Source organism: Mustela nivalis (assembly GCF_964662115.1).
Source record: "Mustela nivalis genome assembly, chromosome: 2".
NCBI lineage: Eukaryota > Metazoa > Chordata > Mammalia > Carnivora > Mustelidae > Mustela > Mustela nivalis.
In genome coordinates, this window is record NC_139021.1 from 154,709,533 (window position 1) to 154,733,001 (window position 23,469).

The 23,469-nt window shown below is 40.2% G+C and overlaps 1 protein-coding gene and 1 long non-coding RNA gene across 4 annotated transcripts in view; one reads left to right on the plus strand and one right to left on the minus strand.

Annotated features, from left to right (window-relative positions):
- NOC3L (NOC3 like DNA replication regulator) overlaps nt 1-12,282 on the minus strand; it is a 28,064-nt gene extending 15,782 nt beyond the window's left edge. The window contains exons 1-8 of one of the 3 annotated variants that reach the window (XM_082722091.1): nt 12,135-12,282; nt 10,522-10,729; nt 7,199-7,331; nt 6,285-6,442; nt 5,577-5,630; nt 3,894-4,024; nt 1,720-1,881; nt 1,437-1,530 (exon numbers count right to left, since the gene is read on the minus strand). In XM_082722091.1, the coding sequence (XP_082578217.1) occupies nt 1,437-1,530; nt 1,720-1,881; nt 3,894-4,024; nt 5,577-5,630; nt 6,285-6,442; nt 7,199-7,331; nt 10,522-10,555 (766 nt within the window). In that variant the 5' untranslated portion in view covers nt 10,556-10,729; nt 12,135-12,282. Of the gene's footprint in view, nt 1-1,436; nt 1,531-1,719; nt 1,882-3,893; nt 4,025-5,576; nt 5,631-6,284; nt 6,443-7,198; nt 7,332-10,521; nt 10,730-11,662; nt 11,817-12,134 lie in introns of those variants that run through there. The other 2 variants (XM_082722090.1, XM_082722092.1) reach the window with 2 other exon arrangements.
- LOC309860259 lies at nt 11,830-17,056 on the plus strand. Its single transcript, XR_014309283.1, has 2 exons — nt 11,830-11,975; nt 16,868-17,056. It is a non-coding gene; the product is annotated as an uncharacterized lncRNA (long non-coding RNA).
- Nucleotides 17,057-23,469: the final 6,413 nt, after the last annotated feature.

Sequence of the window (23,469 nt, forward strand, 5' to 3'; positions counted from 1 at the left end):
CGGGGGAAGGTGCCAAAGTGCCGCCAATGCACAGCGGTGACAGCTAGATGACACCGGATTTACCGAACACCACAAATCTGTAAGCTTTACAAAGAGTTACAATGGTAGAGTTGTATTTTACCATAATTTTTTTAGAACTTAAAAAAACAAGACTTCATAAGGTTCCACCAGCTTAGAAAAGACCTACACCCGCGTGGTGCAGCACAGAGGCCACCAGCCACATGTGACCACTGAACGTCTGAACTGTGGCTAGTCCAAATGCAGACATGCCGGCATCAGATTTTGAACTTAGAACAAAGAAAGGAATGTAAGATACTTAATTTTTAAAACTGATTACATGTTGAAATCATCATATACATAGTAATTTCACTACTTTTTACATTTTTTTCCTTAGCATGGTTACGTATTTTTCAAATAATGTATGTGTCTCATGTTCTATTTCTCTTGGACAGTGCTGGTCCACACAAAGCTCCCAGGCCTTGGAATGTATGCTCCCAAGGAGGCTCCAGTCGGGAGGCCAGAGCATGAAAGCAACATCCACAGCACCCAACCCCACCATCTCCTTCCTGCCCTCACTGGGCCAATAGGATTCGGCAGTCCTGTTCCCGCTGAGACAGCAACTAGGTGATCCTTAGGCCCACTACTGAGTAAAGGAACCCAGCTGAGTAAAGTGAAAGCACCTGACCTGACCTAGGCAACTGAATTTCTTCTCCATTCATGCTCCAATTTTCATAGGCCCCTCCTTTTCTGAACAAAGAAGAGAATAAAGGTTTGGTGGAAGAGTTTATCATCCAATACAACCAACTTCTTTCTAGTCCATTTTTAAGGCACTAATTTCATCCATTTCTAGTCATCCTTCTCCCCTAACTACCCTCTCCAAATAAAAACCAGCAGCATAAATTTCAACCATTCACAAATTCAAGAAACATACAAGGAAAAGGCCTAGAGCAACAATAATACTAAAAGCTGATCAATACAGGCTACCCACCGTTGTAAGCAACTTTCATCTAGAAACTAATTTACTTCTCACAACAATCCTATGAAATAAGTACTATTTTTAAGATTTTTATTTATTTATTTGACAGCGAGAGATCACAAGTAGGCAGAGAGGCAGGTGGGGTGGCGGAGGGCAGGCTCCCCCCCAAGCAGAGAGCCCGATGTGGGCCTTAATCCCAGGACCCTGAGATCACGACCTGAGCCGAAGGCAGAGGCTTAACCCACTGAGCCACTCAGGTGCCCAAAATAAGTACTATTATTTATAAACAGAAAAATGGAAACAATGAGAGATTAAGTAATTTGCCCACCACATGGGCATTAAGTAGAGGGCCCAGATTTGAACCCAGGAAGTCGGACTATAGACTCTGCTCTTGACAACATGCTACTCACCTTCCAGACCAAAGTAAATTAGTTACATATTTTTAAAATGTTTAATATACCTTTAACCATTTGCTCCAGATTTTCCAAATAAAATTTATATTGGCTAACCAGGCCTTCTTCAAATTCTCTTAACTTCTGGGTTTCTTTGCGGATCTGAAAAAATCAGAAAGACCACTCATTTTTTTAAATCAAAATATCAAAATCCTTAAATTAGCACAAAATGTGAGTGCATAGTATATACCCAGTCCTACAAAAACAAACCAAAAACCCTACTATTTCTCCCATCCCTACCTCTCCAAAATGTTCAGCTTATTTTGTACAGTAATTGTTTTCTATCATTACCTTGGTAGATTTTTCTGCCTCTGTGAGGGGTCGTATTTTATATGAAGGAGTAATGTCTTTAAATAACTCCAACAGGGAAATTACCACCAGCTTTCGAACAGTAACAGCCACATCAGGATCCTGTTCCATCAGCATGGAACGCAGTTCTTTCAATTTTTTAATCTGTTAAAGAAATAAAGAACTTGGAAGGGCAGAGAAATGACTGCAAAACAATTATGAACAAAAGACAATAGCCTCACATCTGGCACAAGTGGAATCCATGCAGTGACTCACAGAGTTTAGTCATACACAACTCCAGCTACGACTCACATTACCAAAAGATAAATCATCAAAGCCAATCTTATCTTTGGTAAATAGAAGATACAGACTTTTCAAAAAGTTTAAATTTATTAATATACCTACTCTTTGAAATTTTTTTTACTGGGTTTTCTTAAAAGCATGTGCCTCTTAATTTTTTTTTTTTTGAAATTAAAATGTCATATACACCAAATATATTCATCACATATACAGAAGTTAATCAGGAATTTATAAGTAGAATGTATATACATTAGCCTCAACAAGACTCGTACAAAAATCATTTGTATGAAGTAATGCTGAAGTAAAAAACAGTTCAATGAATGTCCTTGCTTTGATGAACAATTGCCTGCTAGGTATCTTGAGAAGAAATCCTCTGGTTAGTCAGCAACATCTGCTGCAGCAGGGCTAGGATCAATATGCTCCCACCTATTCGCTAGCACTAACTCATGGGAGTATGAGGCTCCAGAGCTGGAAGACCCAGATTCTAATCCAGCAACTGTTGAAATCATAACAAATTTACTTGAATTTTTAGGGCTCAATTTTTCAGTAAGATCAACAGTTCTTGTCTTTATGGTTTTATAATGATTAAATGAGATGATAGAGGTGAGATATATTCCAAATTTCCCTCCCTAATTCTGCTCCAGACTTTCCCTTCGCTTTGTTAAGAAAGAACAAGTACCACTCCAAAACGTACCCAGATGCATTTTTTTCTACAAAAGTAAATAATACTGTTCAATAAACAAATAAACAAAGGTAAATAATACTGTTCAATAAACAGTATATTCACAGTAGGATGACAGGAACACCAACATTAACAGGAACAGTAGTACTACTTTACAAGACTTCATGTATATTTGATTATTTAACCCTTACAACAAAGTTTTAAAATAGGTACCATTCTCTTTTTAGATAAAGAAAATGAGTCTTGAGTAAAAGGACTTACCCAAAGTCTAACAGACAGTACTCCAGGTTTCTGAAGTCCACGTGTTCTAACCATGACCATCTTCACCACTGTTCCATGGCCCACTGATCATTATAATTCTGATCTATTTCACTTAACACATTTTGCACTTACAAGTACTCCTGAACTAATCCCACTGACTTTTGTGTAGCACGTTCCTTATTAAAAATCCCATCAGTCAAGCAAATTTGCAAGTAAGTTCCTTTTCCCTTGTCCAATTAATTTTTACACTTAGCACTTTCAGAGTTCTAACATTAAGTCAATATCCTCGTTTTAGCTTATTTATTTATTTATTTAAGAAAGAGAAAGAGAAGGGAGGTAATAGAGGGGGAGGGAGAGAGAGAGAATCTTATGTAGGCTCCACGCCCAGCGCAGAGCTAGATCCACGATCCTGTGCCATGACCTGAGCTAAAATCAAGAGTTCCACACTTAACTGACCAAGCCACACAGGAGCCCCTCAATACCTTCATTTAGAGAAGACGAAAATAAGACTCAAGAGAGTTTAAGTGACTTTTCTTAAGATTACAGAAAAAATTAAGTTCAGATGTAGGACTACGTTTAGGTTCTTTCTACTCTTTTTCTTTTTTTCCAAGATTTTATATATTTTACAGAGAGACCACAAGCAGAGGGTAAAGTAGGCAGAGAGAGGTAGAAGCAGGTTCTCCATGGAGCAGGGAGCCCTGACATGGGCCTCGATCCCAGGACCCTGAGATCATGACCTGAGCTGAAGGCAAATGTTTAACCAACTGAGCCACCCAGGTACCCCAAAGTTCTGTCTACTCTTATTCTACCTCAGTCACTGTATTTTATTGCTTTTCCTTTCTGTATATGCTTATAGGTAGTAAAGGAATCTTACAATATTAGACATTTGTACTATATCTAATATGAAAAGCTCAAAGAAATTAGTACTACTTACATTACTTTCTGGGTCTGATAATATGGCAGATGCCAAGGCTGCAATATGCATTTTCTTCTCCTGTAGTTTCTTCCTTCTCTCAATCAAATGTTCTTCTAATGTCAGTTCTCGAATGGGATCTTCAACGATTTCTGAAAGAGATTAGATATCCCCTCTTAAACATTTCTTTATTTACAAGTATCCAAGAACCTTTATCAATACAATATTTTCTATAGTGATAGATAATAATGATGGTAACTTTTACTGAGTACTTGTCACGGGTCAAGATTACTACATATGATCCTCTCAAAAATGCTATGACGCAGGTACAATCATATCCATTTCATACACAGAAAATGAGGCAAAGGGAGTGTAACTTGCTTATACTCATAAGTCTGGTAGAAATGGAATTCAAAACTCAGGTAGTCTGACTCGAGAGCTCATATTCTTAACTACTATGCTAATAAACTTATAATAACTGCCATGAATTGGGGCACCTGGGTGGCTCAGTGGGTTACAGTCTCTGCCTTCGGCTCAGGTCATGATCCCAGGGTCTATGAGCCCCGCATCGGGCTCTCTGCTTGGCAGGGAGCCTGCTTCCTCCTCTTTCTCTCTCTCTCTGCCTGCCTCTCTGCCTACTTGTAATCTCTGTCTGTCAAATAAATAAATAAAATCTTTAAATATATATATATATAATAATAATAATTGCCATGAATTACAGGAAAAAGCAAACTGATTTTGTTTTTTTTTAAAAGTACAGTACAGTCTCGGGGCGCCTGGGTGGCTCAGTGGGTTAAGCCACTGCCTTCGGCTCAGGTCGTGATCTCAGGGTCCTGGGATCGAGTCCCACATCGGGCTCTCTGCTCAGCAGGGAGCCTGCTTCCTTCTCTCTCTCTCTCTCTCTCTCTCTCTGCCTGCCTCTCAGTGTACTTGTAATTTCTCTCTGTCAAATAAATAAATAAAATCTTAAAAAAAAAAAAAAAGTACAGTACAGTCTCCCTTGCTTTCAACTCTCTGCAGTCCTTTGCACTTCAGAACATATGTCAATCTTAAGAAATTGATAGAGAACTAGATCTAATCAATACACAAGCATAATCTCTAATAAGCCTATGAAGGATGACTGAAAACAACTGGTTGACCTGTAATCTCATTTATACCATTAATGAGGTTTGCTAAGCTAAAGTAAAATTTAACTAGGTTGTTCTACGGCAAACTCCAAACAAATATAATGTCAAACCATATATTCTTTCAGTTTAACTTTGATTGCAACTGTCTTACCTATTAGAAACCCACCTTCAATTATCTAAGATAGACATACATAACTGCTCTAAGAAAGAAGTGAAATGATTTCATATCACAGAATCAATTTGTAATTTAAAGCTAAAAAGTTAATATTTATAAGTAGGTCCTTCCCTTAAAATTAAGAAGAATTCAAAATGGTAATAATTTACAAGACTCTTCATGCATGCCTAGACATTACAAACATAACTGCATAAAATTTTCCATAATAAAGAGCAACAAGGAATCAAATTCCACAAGGTAAGACTTTCAACATGTGGGAAAATGTTCAAAATGACCTTGAAATGACCAGTAATTTAAAATGCACATTTCAGACTTTATCTAAAATTAAGTTACATTTATTACTAGGCAAAAAAGGTAATTCTCAATTAACAATTTAGTAACTTCAAAAATGCATTCCATTACCTTCCTCAAGTTCCAGCTCTTCTTCTTCCTCTTCATCTTGCTTACTGTCTATAACTGTATGGAAAACACGTATATTTATAAAATCTGAGCGCTTGCTTCGGCAGCACATATACTAAAAACTCTGACAATATACTTAAGTGATAAAAATACAGAGAGAAAAGCAGGAAAGTGATTACCATAAAACTCTGGAAAGTAGTTAATTTTGTGAGGAGGAAGCAATTAATGATTGAGGGGATCAAAAAGGAAGTTTCTGGGTGCTGGCAGCATTTATATCTTGCCCAGATAGCAGTTTTATGGGTGTGTTTTTTGTGATAAACCACATAACTTTGCAAGGCAACTCTGATTTCTAGACTTTTGTGTATTTTACTTCACAAGAAAAAGATAAGAAAATGTAAGAAAAAAAGGTTAATAAAGGATAACTAATATTCTAATTATAGAAACAAGAGTATTTGGTGAAAAAAAACCTCTGAAAAGAAAATCACCTCAACATTGCAGCCTCAGCTATACTGACACAACAGATATGGGAGATAACCATCTGTATTTCTGGCCAAAATCATCAAGCTTGCTATATGACTAACTGCAGCGACCTCCTATTTTGTAGGTAAAAGCAAAAAATAAAATTAGATCTCGAGTGAAAAAAAAAAAAGTGATGATATTAGTAAAGAGCTACAATGTTTACTAATACAGAGGCTGACTGATTAGATTCACCTGGCTTCTCCCTGGTCTGTGGGATTATACCACTTTTATCCTTGATAGGAAGTAAGTGAATCAGTTCCTTTTCTGGTGCAGTTTGCAGAGTTCTTGGTATTTTTTCATATTTATCTATAACACGCTCATGCTTTCGTTTCTTGACGTGAACAGGTTCACTGCAGGAAAGAAAAATTCCAGTTTTAGTGTATTTACAAAGGAATCTAGAGATTATTTTAAAAGTATAGAAAAGTAAACTACTAGCCAAACCTCCAATAGGTATATAGAAAATAAAAAATAAAAAATAAAAAAATCAGTACATAGATACTAGCACCAGACCAGGCACATAGTAGGCACTCAAATTAACTAAATGAATAGAAGAATCGTACAGTCTCCCCCGAAGACTACAACTACCTTCAGATACAAAAGAGAAGTGAAAGCTACAGCAGATTCTTTTTGAAAACTATTCCACAAAGCTAAGGGTGACATCATGCTGTTTTACTTTCCCAAAAACCCTGAAACTATTGCATGGACTTCAGAGTTATTAAGATCTAGGTTTAAACTGCAGATCCACTAGTTGTGACTGCAGGAAGCATCGGTTTCCTCTGTAAATGGGAATAATATGTCCCCAACAGGGTAACAAGGACTGAAATCATAGCCATTAGGAACTCAGGACTGTTCTGTCGATTCCCCAGAGAACTACATTCTTCCCCCAGGACACTCTACTTCACTATTCAGACTCAAAAGATATACACTAAATAAAATCAGTTTGCTTTGGTCATGAACTTCCTTTATTTAGGAAATAAACTGAGTTACTCTCTTAGGCTCCGAGCTGAACATCTTGCACTACTACTACTAACCACCTAACTAAAATTCAGAATCAAGTTTTTAATACTGAAAGGATGTCAATGTTTATAATCTAAAGGAAGTATTACCTAGAAGAAAGATCTCTTGTTAGAAAAGATGCTCTTTGTCCTAAGTCTCTCATTAACTGCAAGTCATCTGCATCCATCATATCCAAAGGAAGGGCTTCCTCTTCTTCTTCCTCTTCCCTCTCAATCCTTTTACCTGTCCCAACAACAAAAACAAAGTCAGAAACTGGTATTTCAGGTATAGAACTCTGTGTTTTTGTGTTCATAAGAGGAAAGTTTATGCTTTTCTAGTACAGTCAGCCTGGTGTTTCTAAAGAGGAGCACTAAAGACATGCTGGGCCAGACAGCTCTTTGTTCTACCTGGATGTCTTAAGCTAGGCAAAATGCTAGCATCTCCAACCCCTGAAAACTAAATGTCAGGAGCCTTCGCAGGTCACTGTCGCAACCAAAAAATAAAATGCCTCCACACAGTCTGCAATGTCTTTCTGAGCATGTGAGAACCGATGACTAGCTGCTTCACTCCTTTTTTTTTTAAAGATTTTTTTTTTTTTTTTTAATCAGAGAAGAGAGAGGGAGAGAGAGCGAGCACAGGCAGACAGAATGGCAGGCAGAGGCAGAGGAAGAAGCAGGCTCCCTGCTGAGCAAGGAGCCCAATGTGGGACTCGATCCCAGGATGCCGGGATCATGACCCGAGCCGAAGGCAGCTGCTTAACCAACTGAGCCACCCAGGCGTACCTGCTTCACTCCTTCTGATCCCCGCTGACTTCCTTTCCACTTCAGCCACCCCCTCTGCAATCCGCATCCCAAACCTTGGTGCTCACCCCAGGCCTTGACCACAACAGTTTGTCCTTCTAGGTCTCATCTGGTTACTTCCATTGCATTTCTGTGACCCATATATAGGTCTTCTATCCTCTGACCACTCTACTTCTATCTTCCATTGTGTTCTACACTCCGAACTTCCACTGCATGGTTATCATTTCAACTGCCCTCTTGCCAATATCCTCAAACCCTTCTATGGTTTACGCACTTACATCTAACAAAACCCCAACCGATCACTCCATCTTCTGTCTGTCCCTCATTCTCTTTCTCTTTTTTAATATAAAAATGAATGTCGACTAAGTGCCAAGCAGTGCCTTAGCAGTTGGTAAGGATTCAACCATGAACAAGACAATCTTAGTTCCTTAACAGAACCTATAATTCTCCCTGACTCCTATAACACTAGTAAATATACAAAGGTACACACTGCATAGAAAAGAACCCCTACCTACTTTAAGTGAGCTTCCCATTTCTCAACAGTGACCAGCAGCTGGTTTATTTCGCTGATCAGCTTTCTCTCTTCCTTAGACTTCTCAAATCTTGTCTCTATCATCACACTTCTATCCCATCACCTGCCTCACTTCGTAATCCTCCGAGGATCTAGCTTTCTCTGTCACTGAGAAAAGAAAAGCCAGAAGCTAGAAACTCCTGCAATTTCCCACATTGAATTCAACAACATCGGCCTCCATCCCTTCTGTTTTCCTTCTCTTAACTCTGTAAGAATGCCCCTCCTCCTGGGCTCTGGATCTCAGAACTTCTTACCTTCTCTTATCTTATTCTATCATTTAAGCCCTCTCTCCCTTGTACCTTCAAACTGTCTAGTCCATTAAATTCTTTATATCAGCATTTTAAGACAGTCAAGTCATTCTCCAGTGGGCAATTTGTCAACCTTCGCTTCATAGATCATGTAGATCACACTGATGGACTATAGCTCTGTCAGTCTTAACAGCTGTATAGTATTCCACCATAAGCAACATTATGTCACTTAATATTTCCTGTTGATGAACATCTTATTTTCAATTTTTGATCATTATTAATAACGTTTTTTATTATTATTTTATTATTTTTTGTTATTATTAACATTGAAATGAGCATACTTGGAAATATATTCTTGGCAAATATTTTCAAATATAATCATAGACTGAATTCCTAACAGTAAGACTGTTAGGTCAAAGGAAAAGAATTATCTGAAAATCTTTTTGTGATACTGTATTTGAGTTTATATATATATTTTTATTCAAATGGTATAAGCAACTCATACATGTGGCAAAAGTCTATAATTTCAAGTGAGTGAAAGTATCAATACACACTACTTTTCACCTTTTTTTTTAAATTAACTATTTCGTAGACTATTTTATGTTGAGACAAAAAGAATTTCCTTCTTTCTTTAAACATCCTTCTGATTTCTAACACTGTACAGTTCTGGTTTTCTTCCTAATTCTCCGGCTCCTCCTCAAACCTCATTACATCACATTATTCTTCCACCCATTCCTTAAACGCTGGGTTCCTTAAAATTCTTTCTTGACTCTCTTGTTCTCACACTACACAGTCTTCACATTGACTTTACCAAGTCTAAAGCTTCAATTACCATCTACGTAAAGATAATTCCCAAAGCTGTTCTCTCTAACTCAGATACTCATACCTTACCGCCTGATAGACTTCATTTAGATGCTCAGCATATAAAAATAAGTATTTTACTTTTTATATATAATTATAACATATCACATTTTTAAAAATTCCACTGAAATTTAGATAGAAAAGATCTTAAAAAGCATGTAACTCAAGCAACATTTCTTTTTTAAACAGATTAAGTACCTGGAGATCAAGTGACCAACTAAGGCCTCTTTGCTAATAACAAAATTAAGGCAAAAACCCAAGTTTTCCCACTTCCAGTCCAACCACCTTTTTATACATCACAATAATATGTAGCCAAGAGATCAAACTAAATAGGTCAGACTTAAGAAAATGAGATATACATAGGAAGACTTAAGTCAGGTACGATCAAATATAAATACCCTGAAAGTACCAGAACATTGTAGAGGAACCGGTCTGACTCAAAATGGTCAGAATCCTTACCCGTTTTGAGTACTTGGGAGTTCTTCGATAGTTTTCCAAAAGATAACCCTGACAGTTACAGCTCAATTTCACTCCAAGTTTCCACATGAAAGCCGAAGCTGAGAAAACTAAGTGACCCTTGGCAACACTGTCAAGGATGCCCCAGAGAAAGGCTATGTTCTTACCTAAGCTGACTGCCAGTGAATGAGAAAGTGGCAGCTCTGGCTTGTTTCCCAACAGTTATTTACACATCTACTCTCACTCTGTTTTCCCAAGTATTCTATCTTCAGACCTGCTTTCTAAACAAACTAAAAGCAGAGACTCGCTCTCTCACAGTGAATACCATCCTGTAATGTTTTCTCACACGGACTGTGATAAAGCACATCGGACTACTACCCTTACTTACTCTTGGGAAGATCTGGAAACAAGACTGATTACTAGAAAGCAATGTTATTTCATGAACATTTTAGGACAAATCAAGAGAAACTACAGGACATGAATGCTTTCGCAATTACCTGGTCGTATTTTCTTTGGGTCCTCCAGTGGCATCGGTTTCTTAGACACAGCATCTTTTACAGCTTGTCTTAGTTTCCTCTGTTCTTTCCGGTACTTCTTGAGAGTGCTTTGTTGTTTAAATTGCTTATTTTTTAGCTTGTTTTCAAGTTTGACTTTACTAGTTTTTAGTAACTTCCGAAAGCTTGGGACCTGTTTTTTATTTCTTCTCTAGAAAACAACAAGAGTACAGCATACCAGAAATTTAAACTGCAAACCCAGAACAAAATGCTGTCTTTAAAGTAAGTGACATTCGGGGCGCCTGGGTGGCTCAGTGGATTAAAGCCTCTGCCTTCGGCTGGGGTCATGATCCCAGGGTCCTGCGATCGAACCTCACGTCGGGCTCTCTGCTCTGCAGGGAGCCTGCTTCCTGCTCTCTCTCTCTCTCTCTCTCTCTCTCTCTCTGCCTGCCTCTCTGCCTACTTGTGATCTCTGTCAAATAAATAAATAAAATCTTAAAAAAAAAATAAAGTAAGTGACATTCATATATCGTGTTACTGCTTGCTAAGTCCTCCAACATATTTGATTCCAACAGCCTCGTTAAGCAGTGATTGCTGCTACCTTCAAGTAACTGATGACAAAGCTAAGGCTGAGAGAGATTATATGACTTGTCAAAGACTCTTAAACTAAGGAGGGCAAACGGAATTAGGATCTGTGGGTTTCGACGCTTGCTGGTAACCTGTAATTGAGAAATTCAAATCCCAGCTCTTTTTCTTTGAGAAGCGGGGCAAATCACTTACTTTCTTATCCCCACACCCGTCAGGGGAAAAAAATGGACTCAACCTGCGTCCCATGACTCACATTATAAACTCGCTGGGAGCAGGACCCTGCCACATTTCTAAAATAAAGGATTCGAAAGATGGTCTCGAAGAACCCTTTCATGTCCGACACCCTACAGAGAGAAGACTCCGTGCTTGTATCATCGCGGCCTCCTGAAGCCGAGCGCGAGCACAGTAGGCGATCCCGATCTAAGTGCCGGGAGGCTGGCAGCGCACAGAAGGGAGGGAGCCCCGAATCCAAGCCACCGCCCCCTATACAAGGTCAAAAACTCGCCGAAAAGCTACACCAGGGGGCCTAAGCCGCGGAGATCGGGCTCCTCAAGACACTTACCGCTTTCATCCTTAAATATGATGAGTCCCAATCCTACAGCTTCCCCGGGGATAAATGTAATCCAGGGATCGCAAGGCTGTAACTAACACACGTGCCCAAAGCCCTAAACTGCGCCAGGCGGAAGCTACCTTTGGCCCCTCCCCATCCTCCGCCGCCGGAAATAGAAGTGGGACTTCCGCGCCCAGACTCGGCCGCGCGCCCTCTCGCGGCACCGAGCGGGTGGCGCGCCGGTGAACGCGCCTGTGAACGTGCGGTGTCCCTGAGCCGCGCTTGCCGAAGGCGGGTGGCCCCCGGGCAACTTCATAAGGTCTGTGATTCCTGTCCTGTCGCCCATCTTCCTTTAAAGTCCTGGGGAAGTCGGGCTCCACCTTTCAGGACGAAAGGGCTTGCTTTTTATCAGTCACCTCCCAGCACATCGTGCCTCTCCTCACGCAGCGTCTCTCATCTTTCTGTCAGAGATACTGACCTTTGCAGTTGGTTTTCTTCCGTCGAGGCTTGAGGGCAGGAAAGGCGTACTCCTTTTGTGTCATGCCTGCCCCCTCCACGGGCTCTCTGGGCGTGTTTGTGGAATGGCGAATGACTTCTCACGACCTTCCGGAACTCGAAAGTCTCTCAATTCTTTTTTTTTTTTTTTAAGATTTTATTTATTTATTTGACAGAGAGAGATCACAAGTAGGCAGTGAGGCAGGCAGAGAGAGAGGGAAGCAAACTCCCTGCTGAGCAGAGGGGCCTTTGCGGGACTGGATCCCAGGAGTCCAGGATCATGACCTCAGCCGAAGGCAGAGCCTTACCCCACTGAGGTACCCAGGCGCCCGTGGAAAGTATCTTAATTCTCAATATTTTATTCTGAAACGTTTCTTGTTGTCATTTCAACCATTGTCTGATAAAGAGGTATGTCGGTGAGACTCTGCATTTCAATATTTTGCAACTATTACCTGTGTGTAAATTTTTGTCTGATTAATTCCAGCAAAGTCATTAATTCCAACAGGAAGATGTAGGTACTGCAAAAATATAGTTTTCAAAATGTTTGTCCCTCAAGGACCTTTTTTTTTTTTTTCCTGAATAAGGATTTCACTCCAGTTTATTTTTTAAAGAAGTAAAGCCTGTGATTCTTGAGCACACCTCCCAACGGACTTAACGACCCCAGCAGCCCTAAGCCAGGTGGGAAAAGCTGGAGAGAGAGGCCCAGAAGTGTGAGCTTCCTGGTGGGTGTTAGTGTTAAATAGATTGGGAAGAAAACTGCCAGTTTCTGGGTTCCCCTTCAGAGACCAGGAATCCCATCCTATCTGGAATGATTTCCCTCCCTTCCAAGTTCACCAGTTTGGCCCGTTGTTCTCTGTCCTTCCACGTATACTCAGAAACAGCAGAGCCTGTCCCACCGGAGTATTACTTCATCAAACAAACTGAAAACATTACGCTGTGCTCTTCCCATGTGCCAAAATCCCTTACCAAACAGCAATTTATCTCTGGTCACTCCCATCCTTCCAGCCTTCCCTCCAGTCTCTCCACGGGTGAGGCATCCCCACTTCCATTCAAAACCAGTTTTTCTCCCAACTTTATCAGACTCCTGTACCACTAATTACCACTTCTCTGTTTTCCTTCTCCCTTGGATCCTTCCCCTCAACCCATTAGCACATTCAAATCTCTTCCATAACTTTCTTTCTAATGAAAATCTTTTTTTTTTATTTATTTACTTATTTGAGATAGAGAGAGAAGGAATGAGTAGAGGGGAAGGGCAGAAGGAGAGGGAGAAGCAGATGCCCCGCTGAGCAGAGAGTCTGATGCCAGACTCCATCCCAGGACCCTGGGATCATGACCTGAGCTGAAGGCAGACACAAGCAACTGAGTCACCCAGGCGCCCCTGACTCTATCTCCCTTTTAGTTACTGTTTCATTTTCCTCCTTTCCTGCTTCTCCTTATTTAAAAAACAAAAACAAAAAAACTGGTATTCCGATGTCTTCACTTCCTCTTTTCTGTTATCATAGCCCAAGTTTGGGCTAGCTTCTTGAGGAATTAAATCATATGTTTGGCCCTTTCAAGTTTATAATCAGCTTGAATCCCTAGATCATTTTGCAACAACTGTTGCCAATCTAAATCCCTCCCATCTTGAATTTGAGCAATTATTTGAACATAAACTTAAAAATGGAAGTTTACATGATTTCTACTAAACATGTTAAGCCTCTGCCTTTGGCTCCGCTCAGATCATGATCTCAGGGTCCTGGGATGGAGCCCCCTCATCAGGCTCTCTGCTCAGCAGGGAACCTGCTCCCCACCCTCTCTCTGCGTGCCTCTCTGCCTACTTGTGATCTCTCTATGTCAAATAAATAAATAAAATCTTTAATGGCTTCTCAATTCTATGTTCTCCAGCTTTGTGTCATTTCCCACTAGTTCAACCCACTGCTAAACTCAGGGTTTTGGGCCTTCTTGGATCCTCCAGAGCTTTCCTGAACATTTGGGCTAAGAGAGGTCACTGGGCTACCCCAAACTATCTTCACAAGTATTATGTGCAGAGATTCCTATGAGCCCTTTAGAGCAGTCTATTAAGAACCCATCTAGATCTGCCAACATTCCACTGTCACTCTCATTGGGGTCATTAAAAACCTCCAAATTGTTTTTCTAAGTATGCACTAAGCTATATCATTTCTTTTTACTCTTTTTTTTTTTTTAACCTCACTAGTTCTCTACTACATTTGATGCTACACATTTCTTCTTTCTCATATTACAGTGTCAGTGTCCTTAGCTTTCCTAACAACCTCTTCCCTGGGTTCTTGTCCTACCTCCATTCTTTCTTCCTCTTGCTTTTTCAGTGTAGGTGATTCTCAGGGTTCTGGCCTGGGCCCACTTTTCTACTTCTCATTCTACTTGCTCTTCCAGTGTGATCTCATTCATCTACATATTGCAAAAAGATTTCCAAGTCTTTTGTCCAGTCCATACCTCTCCCTCCAAGCTTCCTTGTCATAGCTACCTCCTTCTGGACATCCCCACATGGTTACCATGGAACTTCAAATCACCATGCTCAAAACCAAACTATTTTCTTCCCTGGGGCCTCTTCCAATATTCCCTATTTTATTCATTTACCCACAGCTAGAATTCCAATACTCCAGAGATCTTGGGATACAAGCTAGGGCTTTCTTGGCCATTCTCTATAATAAACTGATTTTTTGAATGTCACTAAATAGGCATAGAACAGTAAGACTTCTGGTGTTCCTGTCCCACAAGATAATTCATATAAGTTGTAACAAGGGACCTTGAAACTAAAAGCACAAAATGGCTCAAAAGAGATGTTGTATTTCCTAAAGAGGAATTACTTTATGGTGCCAAATTATAAATGTAAATCTCCAAAATTCAGACATCAAGAATTTAAAAATATATATGTCAGGGGGCGCCTGGGTGGCTCAGTGGGTTTAAGCCTCTGCCTTCGGCTCAGGTCGTGATCCCAGTGTCCTGAGATGGAGCCCCGCATCCGGTTCTCCGTTCAGTGGGAGCCTGCTTCCTCCTCTCTCTGCCTGCCTCTCTGCCCACTTGTGATCTGTCTGTCAAATAAATAAATAAAATCTTAAAAAAAAAAAACAAAGAAAATACATATGTCAGGACCTCTTCCTTTAGTAATGTCAAAATATAGTTGAAAAAAATGTATATATATAGTTGAGAAAGATAATTATGCATGACCAAACAGAGATTAATAGAAGAGTTTGTAGGGGCATCTGGGTGGCTCGGTCAGTTAAGCATCTGCCTTTGACTCAGGTCATAATCCAAGGGTCCTGGGATAGAGCCTCCGTAGCATCAGGCTCCCTGCTCAGCACTTTGCCTGCCACTATCCCTGCTTATGCTCTCAGTCAAATAAATAAAGAAATATTTTTTGAAAAGTAGAAGAGATTTATAGGTGCTAAAAGAAAAAAAAAAAGCTTGGGAAGAAATGACAGAGCACTGTATACTTAAATGGACACTTATAAAAAGGACAAAGTTCAGGGATGCCTGGGTGGCTCAGTTGGTTAAGCAGCTGCCTTCGGCTCAGGTCATGATCCCAGCGTCCTGGGATGGAGTCCCATATCGGGCTCCTTGCTCGGCAGGGAGCCTGCTTCTCCCTCTGCCTCTGCCTGCCTCTCTGTCTGCCTGTGCTCACTCTCTCTCTCTCTCTCTATCTCTGACAAATAAATAAATAAAATCTTTTAAAAAAAAAAAAAAAGGACAAAGTTCATATAGAAGGGATAATGCTTTCTGAGGAAGATCACACAGGTAATGCAAATAATTTTCATTGTGGCCCATCAGGAAATGAAGTTAAAATAGCTAATAGCAATAATTACAGCTAATGATTAATTATGGAATTAAAATTCTAAACAAAAGACTGATGCCAAAAAAATAATAATCTAGCAAGTTTTGTTGGTGTCCCGTCAACATCCTCTCAGCACTTACTTCACACATGCAGAAAAACGTCCTCTTTAAGTGTTTACAATTTTTAACCTAAAGACTTTTTCATGAACCCTGCAAAATAGGTCAGAAGTGCCAAAGAATTTTGACTCCTGAGAGCAGTCTTCAACCAGTGATAAATTGAAGTTGAAGGATAAATTGTGGAAGGCTGAAAAATGTCCTCCAAAATATTTGGCCCTAAGCCCTAAAGCCTGTGAATATTACCTCATATGGCCAAAGGTGTGAATAAGGATCTTGAGATGGGGAGATTATCCTGGACTATCCAGGTAGGCTCCAAATGGAATTACATGTGTCTGTATATAAGCTTGGAGGAGAGAGATTAGAAGAGGAAAAGGCATTGTGACTACAGAGCAGAGATTGTAGTAATGTAGCCACAAATCAAGTAATGCCCCAGCACCAGAAAGGGCAAGAGGCAAGAGACAGATCCTCCCCGAGATCCTCTGGAGGGAACACAACCCTGCTGACAGCTTGATATCAGTGATAATGATTTCTGATTTCTGATCTCAACTGGTGAGAGAGAGTTTTGTAGGCACCTGACTGGTTCAGTCGGTAGAACCTGAGACTCTGGATCTCAGAGTTGTAGGCTTGAGCCTCACATTGCCTCACATTGGGTGTAGAGATTCCTTTAAAAAAAATAAAAAATAAAAAATAACTTAAAAAAACTTCTGTTGTCTTCAACCACCAAATCTGTGACAATTTGTCACAACAGCCATCAAAAACTAATACACTAGTATTTACACTAATCAGCATGCTAATGTTCTCATTCCACAGAAGTAGGATGTCTCTGAGGCATCTTCCACATTGTCTCCCAGAGATCCACGGAAGGAATGAGCTCCACCTACAAAGCTGACCTACTCATCAGCCTACTCTTTCATAGTCCTTTTCTTCCCCATCTCACTTCCCCACCCCTCTATCAGTGGTCTCTGGACTCTTCTTTAAAATAAACCACTTATACTTAAATCCTTGTGTATTAGTTTTCTGGGGATGCCATAACAAAGTACCATAATTTGCATGACCATAACAAATTTATTCTCTCACAGTCTGGCGGCTGAAAGTTAGAAATAAAGGTGTTGGCACACAGTTGTTTCCTTTTTAGGGATCTGAGGGAGAATCTCTTCAGTGCTTCCCTCCTAGCTTCTGGTGACAGCTAAAAGCCCTAGGAATTCTTCAGCTTGTGAGTACAAGACTCTAGTCTCTGCCTCCATTCTTACATAGCATCCCCTTGTGTCTATGTCTTCACATGGCTGTCTTCCCCTCAGATTGGATTAAGGGCTCACGCTAATGACCTCATCTCAACCTAATTACATCTGCACAACCCCTGTTTCCAAATAAGATCACATCCATAAATACTGAAGGTTAAGATTTTATCATATTTTGGAGAGCAAACTATTCAACCCGTAAGACCTTGACTCAGGGTCAAATTCGGGGACCCCAACCTAAGACTTATCACTTATTAAACACTTTTTATGGTTCTCTAAGTATAAATTGTTTCATTTTATCCTCAATAATTTTATAAGATAAATATTAGCTCCATTTTAAAGTTAATGAATCTGAGGCTTAGATATGCTGTGACAAAGTCTGCATTTTACCAGGTGGGAAATGTAATAAAATGCTAGTTCCACCAGTGGGAGTACTTTTTCAGCAAAAGGGATCAAATGCCTTAAACTCTTTTTCTAATCTGCCATATTATAAAACAGGAAAAATTAAAGAGGATCTTCTTAGAGTTCTTTTCTTACTTAAGATTTTTGTTGATAAATTAAACTGATAACACATGACTTTCCTCTTGCTTGAATTAGTTGTTCAGAGCCAGTATTTATTCATTGCTTTCCAAAATGTCTAGGGAAGGGGAAGTAGATTCTGTGCACAATGTCGTGTATAGTTTCTAATAGTCCCTTTGGCAGCAACAGTTCCTCGCTCCCCGCCCCCCGCCCCCGTACCAGACTCTGCTAGGAGCTCTCTATGAAAGAATGTTTGTAAAACAAGGGCACTGTGTCTCTAGATCTCTATTCTAAAGCTGCTGGGAAGTATAGCTGAGCACGAAGGGACTATAGAGTAAAACTAATATCTAAAGTAACATGTAAGTCATCTCACACCTCCCACAACATACCCCTGCTTAATTGTAATATTCTCTATCACCCCTCTCACCAAAGTTCAAGTCCTCCCTCTGCTTGGAAATACCTCATTCGTGTACTTACCACATACACACAGAAGGAAGGCCTGCTTACGTGGCATTTTCCAAGTTGCTGCTGCACTCCGAGTGACAACTGTCACTCCAGAAAGAAGATAACAATCTGCCCCTAAGGACTCTCTTTCTTGGGCCCATTAGGGCAAAAGAGACTTTTTAATGTTCTATTTAGGACCTCTTAACACCCAGAAAAAAGGAAATTTGTGGCTCCTGGAGGTAGCAAAAATGGGAAGTGAAGGAGGGGAAGGATGTAACTGGAAGGGACAGGCTCCAAAATAGCTAGTTTTTAAAGATAATTTAAGGATGTATGCGTATATCATAGTAGAATTATAGTTTTAGTAATCGTATGAGTTGCCTATCTCTCCTTAATAAATTACTCTAAAACTTAGCAACTCAAAACAATAAACATTTATTATTTCACACAGTTTCTGTGGGTCTGCAATTTAAGAGTGGCTTAGCAAAATGTTTCTTGTTCTGGAAGTTGAAGTCTAAGTGTTGGTTAAGGCTGCACTCATCTGAAGACTTTAGTGAGACTCCAGGATTAACTTCTAAGATGGCTCACTTGAATGGCTCTTGGCAAAAGGCCTCAGTTCCTTATTGTCTGTTGGCAGGAAGCTTCAGTTTTTCATTGTGTGGCCATCTCCTTAGAGAACTGCTTCAGTATCTTCATGACAAAGCAGCTGGCTTCCCCCAAAGCAAGTTATCCAAGAGAGAGCAAGGGGAAAGCTCTAATGCCTTTTAAGATCTAGTCATATAGTGGTGTTTAAACCTAGTTACAGGTTTAAGTCACCCAGGAACTTTGGAAACGAAGAACACCCCATCCCACATAAACAAAATCAAATCTCTGAGGGTGATGCCTAAGCATTGGTGTTTTTTACTCTTTTTAAGCTACCCAGGTGACTCTAATACAGGCATGTTTGAGAATCCTGCGTGGGGCACTGATGCTCAGATGTAACTGCACGTTGGAATCACTTGGGGCGGGAATTGAAAACACCGATTCTATAGTCCTTTTATAGGGTAAATTTTGCTCCCCAATTCATATATTGAAATTCTACCCATAGAACCTCAGAATGTGACTATACTTGGAGATGGGTTCTTTTAGGAGGTCAAGTGAGGTCATTAGGGTAGGCCCTGGTCCTTATGAGGAGATCAGGATACAGGTTCAGAGATAAGACCATGTGAAGGAACGAGGAGGGAAAAACCACCCTCTACAAAGCCAAGAAGAGAAGCTTCAGAAGAAACCAACCTTGCAGGCGCCTTGATCTTTGATTTCTAGTCTTCAGAATCCTGAGAAAATAAATTGAAAAGAATAAATAAATAATCAGGAGCCACCCAGGCTCTGATACTTTGTTATGGCAGCCCTAGTGAACTAATACAGAATCCATCCTCAGAATTCTGATTTCATAGGCATGAATATGACTGGGGATCAGAACATTTTTAATGTTCTCAGGTGATTTAATGTGTGTCAGGGTTAAGAGTCCCTGCTTTAGGTATCCTGATGTTTTGACTTCACCTGTTTTTTTTTTTTTTTTTGAAGATTTTATTTATTTGTCAGAGAGAGAGAGAGAGTGAGCACAGGCAGACAGAGTGGCAGGCAGAGGGAGAAGCAGGCTTCCTGCTGAGCAAGGAGCCCAATGTGGGACTCGATCCCAGGATGCTGGGATCAGCCGCCCAACCAACTGAGCCACCCAGGCATCCCTGACTTCACCTGTTTAAAAAAAAAAAAAAAAGATCCGTTCTTGGAAGTCATCACCTCCGCTATTCAATTTGTTAGAAGTGAGTCACTTAATTCAGACCACATTCAATGATAGGGGAATGAGAGTTCACTTTTTGAAGGGAGAAGTATAAAAAAAAATTGTGGACACATTTAAAAATAATCAATGTTAATGGAGCACCAGATGACTCAGTTGGTTGATTTCAGCTCAAGTCATGATCTCAGGGTCCTGGGATTGAGCCCTGGGTGGGGCTTCATGCTCAGTGGGGAGTCTGCTTAAGGATTCTCTCTCTTTCTCTCTCTCCTACCTTCCCTCTCTCCCTCACCCTCTGCCTCTTCCCCGACTCACACTCTTTTTCTCTCTCTCAAATAAATAAGTAAATCGTTTTTTAAAAAATGAGTATTGGGTCCAATGAACATTTATTGAGCATTTTTACTAGGACCTGAGTGGGGCACTTGAATTAAAAAACAAATTATTTCCCTGCCACTCAGGAAATTGGAATTCAGCCTAAATTCAGCCTAAAGAAATTGGAATTTTTGTATAGGTAGGTAAGAGGCAATTTTTTGAACACAGGGCATTACAAGACTATAATAGTTTAAAGCTGAATGTTCATGAGGTGAGATGTAAATTGCAGACAATATGAGGGGCTGGTTTTCTTCTGAGCAGAGAAGAGAGGGTTATTTTGTAACCATGTGACTGCCCATTCTTGAAACTTTATAGGATCTGAACTGAGAAATGAGGAAGTACAGAAATGGTGATTCATTCCATCTTGTAATCCTTGACACCTGGGTCATTATTTTTTATCTACAAATAATATTTACTTGTTTGTTGAATTAAAAATTTTTAAAAGATATTATTTATTTGACACAGAGAGAGAGAGAGAGAGAGAGTGATCACAAGTAGGCAGAGAGGCAGGCAGAGGGAGTGGGGGAAGTAGGTTCCCTGCTGAGTAGAGAGCCCTATGTGGGGCTCAATCCCAGGACCCTGAGATCATGACCTGAGCTGAAGGCAGAGGCTTTAACCCACTGAGCCACCTGGGCGCCCCTGTTGAATTAAATTTATCTGATGAATTAAGATGAGTCCTAAGTATAGACTCAGGTACCCCATTTGATTTTTGTAAATTTTGATTGCTATGGTTTAGAATAATGTTTTCTATTAATTTACTTTTAACATGGTCAACTCTTTTCTCTAGAATTTAGAGCAATCACAGAGGCACAAACTCTTTGAGGCCCATGACCCATACTCTGCCAGTGGAATTATTGTGTTTGGTTAAAACAGTGTGGCGTGTGTGTGTGTGTGTGTGTGTGTGTGTGTGTGTGAGAGAGAGAGAGAGAGAGAGAGATTTTAAATTGATTTTTTAATGCTTTTAGGTGGAAGAAACAGTCAGTATGCATTCCCTTGTTCCTTACTACTTCCTGTTGTCTAATACCCATCAGCCATACTGGTCCCTAAAGGCTTCAGTGTGAGACCCAGGCACATAGATTTAAAATTTCAGGATTACAATACATAATAGTATTCTAGCCTATTTTTTAAATAAAATTTTATATTCATTTATTTCAGAGAAGAAAGTGATAAAGGTAGAGGGGTAGAAGAGGAAGGGGGAAGGAAGAGGGAGAGCAAATCTCAAGCAGAGTCCACACCCAGCGCAGAGCCTGATAAAGGGCTGCATGCGGTGCTTGATCCCATGACCTATGATCACGACCTGCACTGAAACCAAGAGTCAGATACCCAACCGACTGAGCCGCCCAGGCAACCCTATTTTGGCTTACTCTTACTCTCCATCCCAAGGGTGACCTGTTTCCAGGAGATGACTTTTGGTTTTAGGTCAAAAGTATTGTTTCAGCGGTTATTGCTTTTTGTGCATTCTGCTAAACACTTGGTTTCTCTGTCTCTTCTTTCCCTTCCCTCCTAGTCAGCGTTTGTGGTGAATATTCTCATTTCCTACAATTTTCAATCCACATCCTCAATGATACATGGAAAAAAGCACACACATGGAGGTCAGACAGACTTTGTTTTTACTAATTTTTAAAACACAGGTAACAATGCCTGTGAGTGAAATAATGTATATATAGCATTTGGCGTGGAAAAGGTGTGGTGAACTTAAGAAACATTCCCTCCAGGGGTGCCTGGGTGGCTCATTGGGTTAAGCCTCTGACTTCGGCTCAGGTCATGGTCTCAGGGTCCTGGAATCAAGCCCCCTTATCAGGCTTTCTGCTCAGCAGGGAGCCTGCTTCCCCCTCTCTCTGCCTGCCTCTCTGCCTACTTGTGATCTCTCTCCCTCTCTGTGTCTCAAATAAATAAATAAAATATTTTTTTAAAAATTTTTAAAAATTTACAGGTGGTGGATATTATAGAGTGCATGGATTGCATGGAGCACTGGGTGTGGTGCAAAAATAATGAATACTGTTATGCTGAAAATAAAAAATAAATTAAAGGGACACCTGGGTGGCTCAGTTGGTTAAGCAGCTGCCTTTGGCTCAGGTCATGATCCCAGCATCCTGGGATCGAGTCCCACATCAGGCTCCTTGCTCTGCAGGGAGCCTGCTTCTCCCTCTGACTCTGCCTTCCACTCTGTCTGCTTGTGCTCGCTCTCACTCTCTCTTTGACAAATAAATAAATAAAATCTTAAAAAAAAAAAATAAATAAATTAAAAAAAATTTTTTTTTAATTTAGAAAAGAAACATTCCCTCCTTCTTATTGGCAAATACTTTCAAGAACTTCCGTGAGGCTTCCTGCACAGGCCTTCCACTTTTGACTCTCTTTTCCTAGCTTGATTCTTTTCAGTTCATTCATTTATCCTTTTATTAATTCACTTATCCAACAAATATTAATTGGCCACTTGTTCTATATCAACCACTAAGTCAGGGCCTGAGGAAAAGAAAATGATATTATCCCTGCTGTAATTGAGCTTGTGTTCTGTTAGCAGAAAGCAGGTATTAAAGAATCACACTAATCAATGTGAAGTTTTCAAATTCTATAATTTTAGTTGTAATTAGTGCCAAAGTATTAAGTGTTAGGACCTATCACAACAGCAGGATGTGGCCTTGTTAGGGAGGTCATTCTAGGCTTTTACTGAAGGAATGATAACTTGAGATCTCAAGAAAACAGGTAATTCTGGTAGGGGGTGTGGGGAGTGATTATAATTTCTAGCAGATGGAACAGCATGTGCAAAGCCCCAATAAGCACAGGCTTATTACAGGTCAGTTTCCTGCTTGCTTGCTTTTTCCCTCTTTCTTTCTTCCTTCCTTATTCCTTTTCTTTCTTTCTCCTTAAGTGCAGAGGATCATTAACAACTTCCTCAGTTCTTAAAACATTATCATCATTTATTCATGCAAAGACTATCAGATACATTTTTTTTAAAGATTTTATTTATTTATTTGACAGATCACAAGTAGGCAGAGAGGCAGCAGAGAGAGAGGAAGAAGCAGGCTCCCCACTGAGCAGAGAGCCCTACTCGGGCTCTGAGATCATGA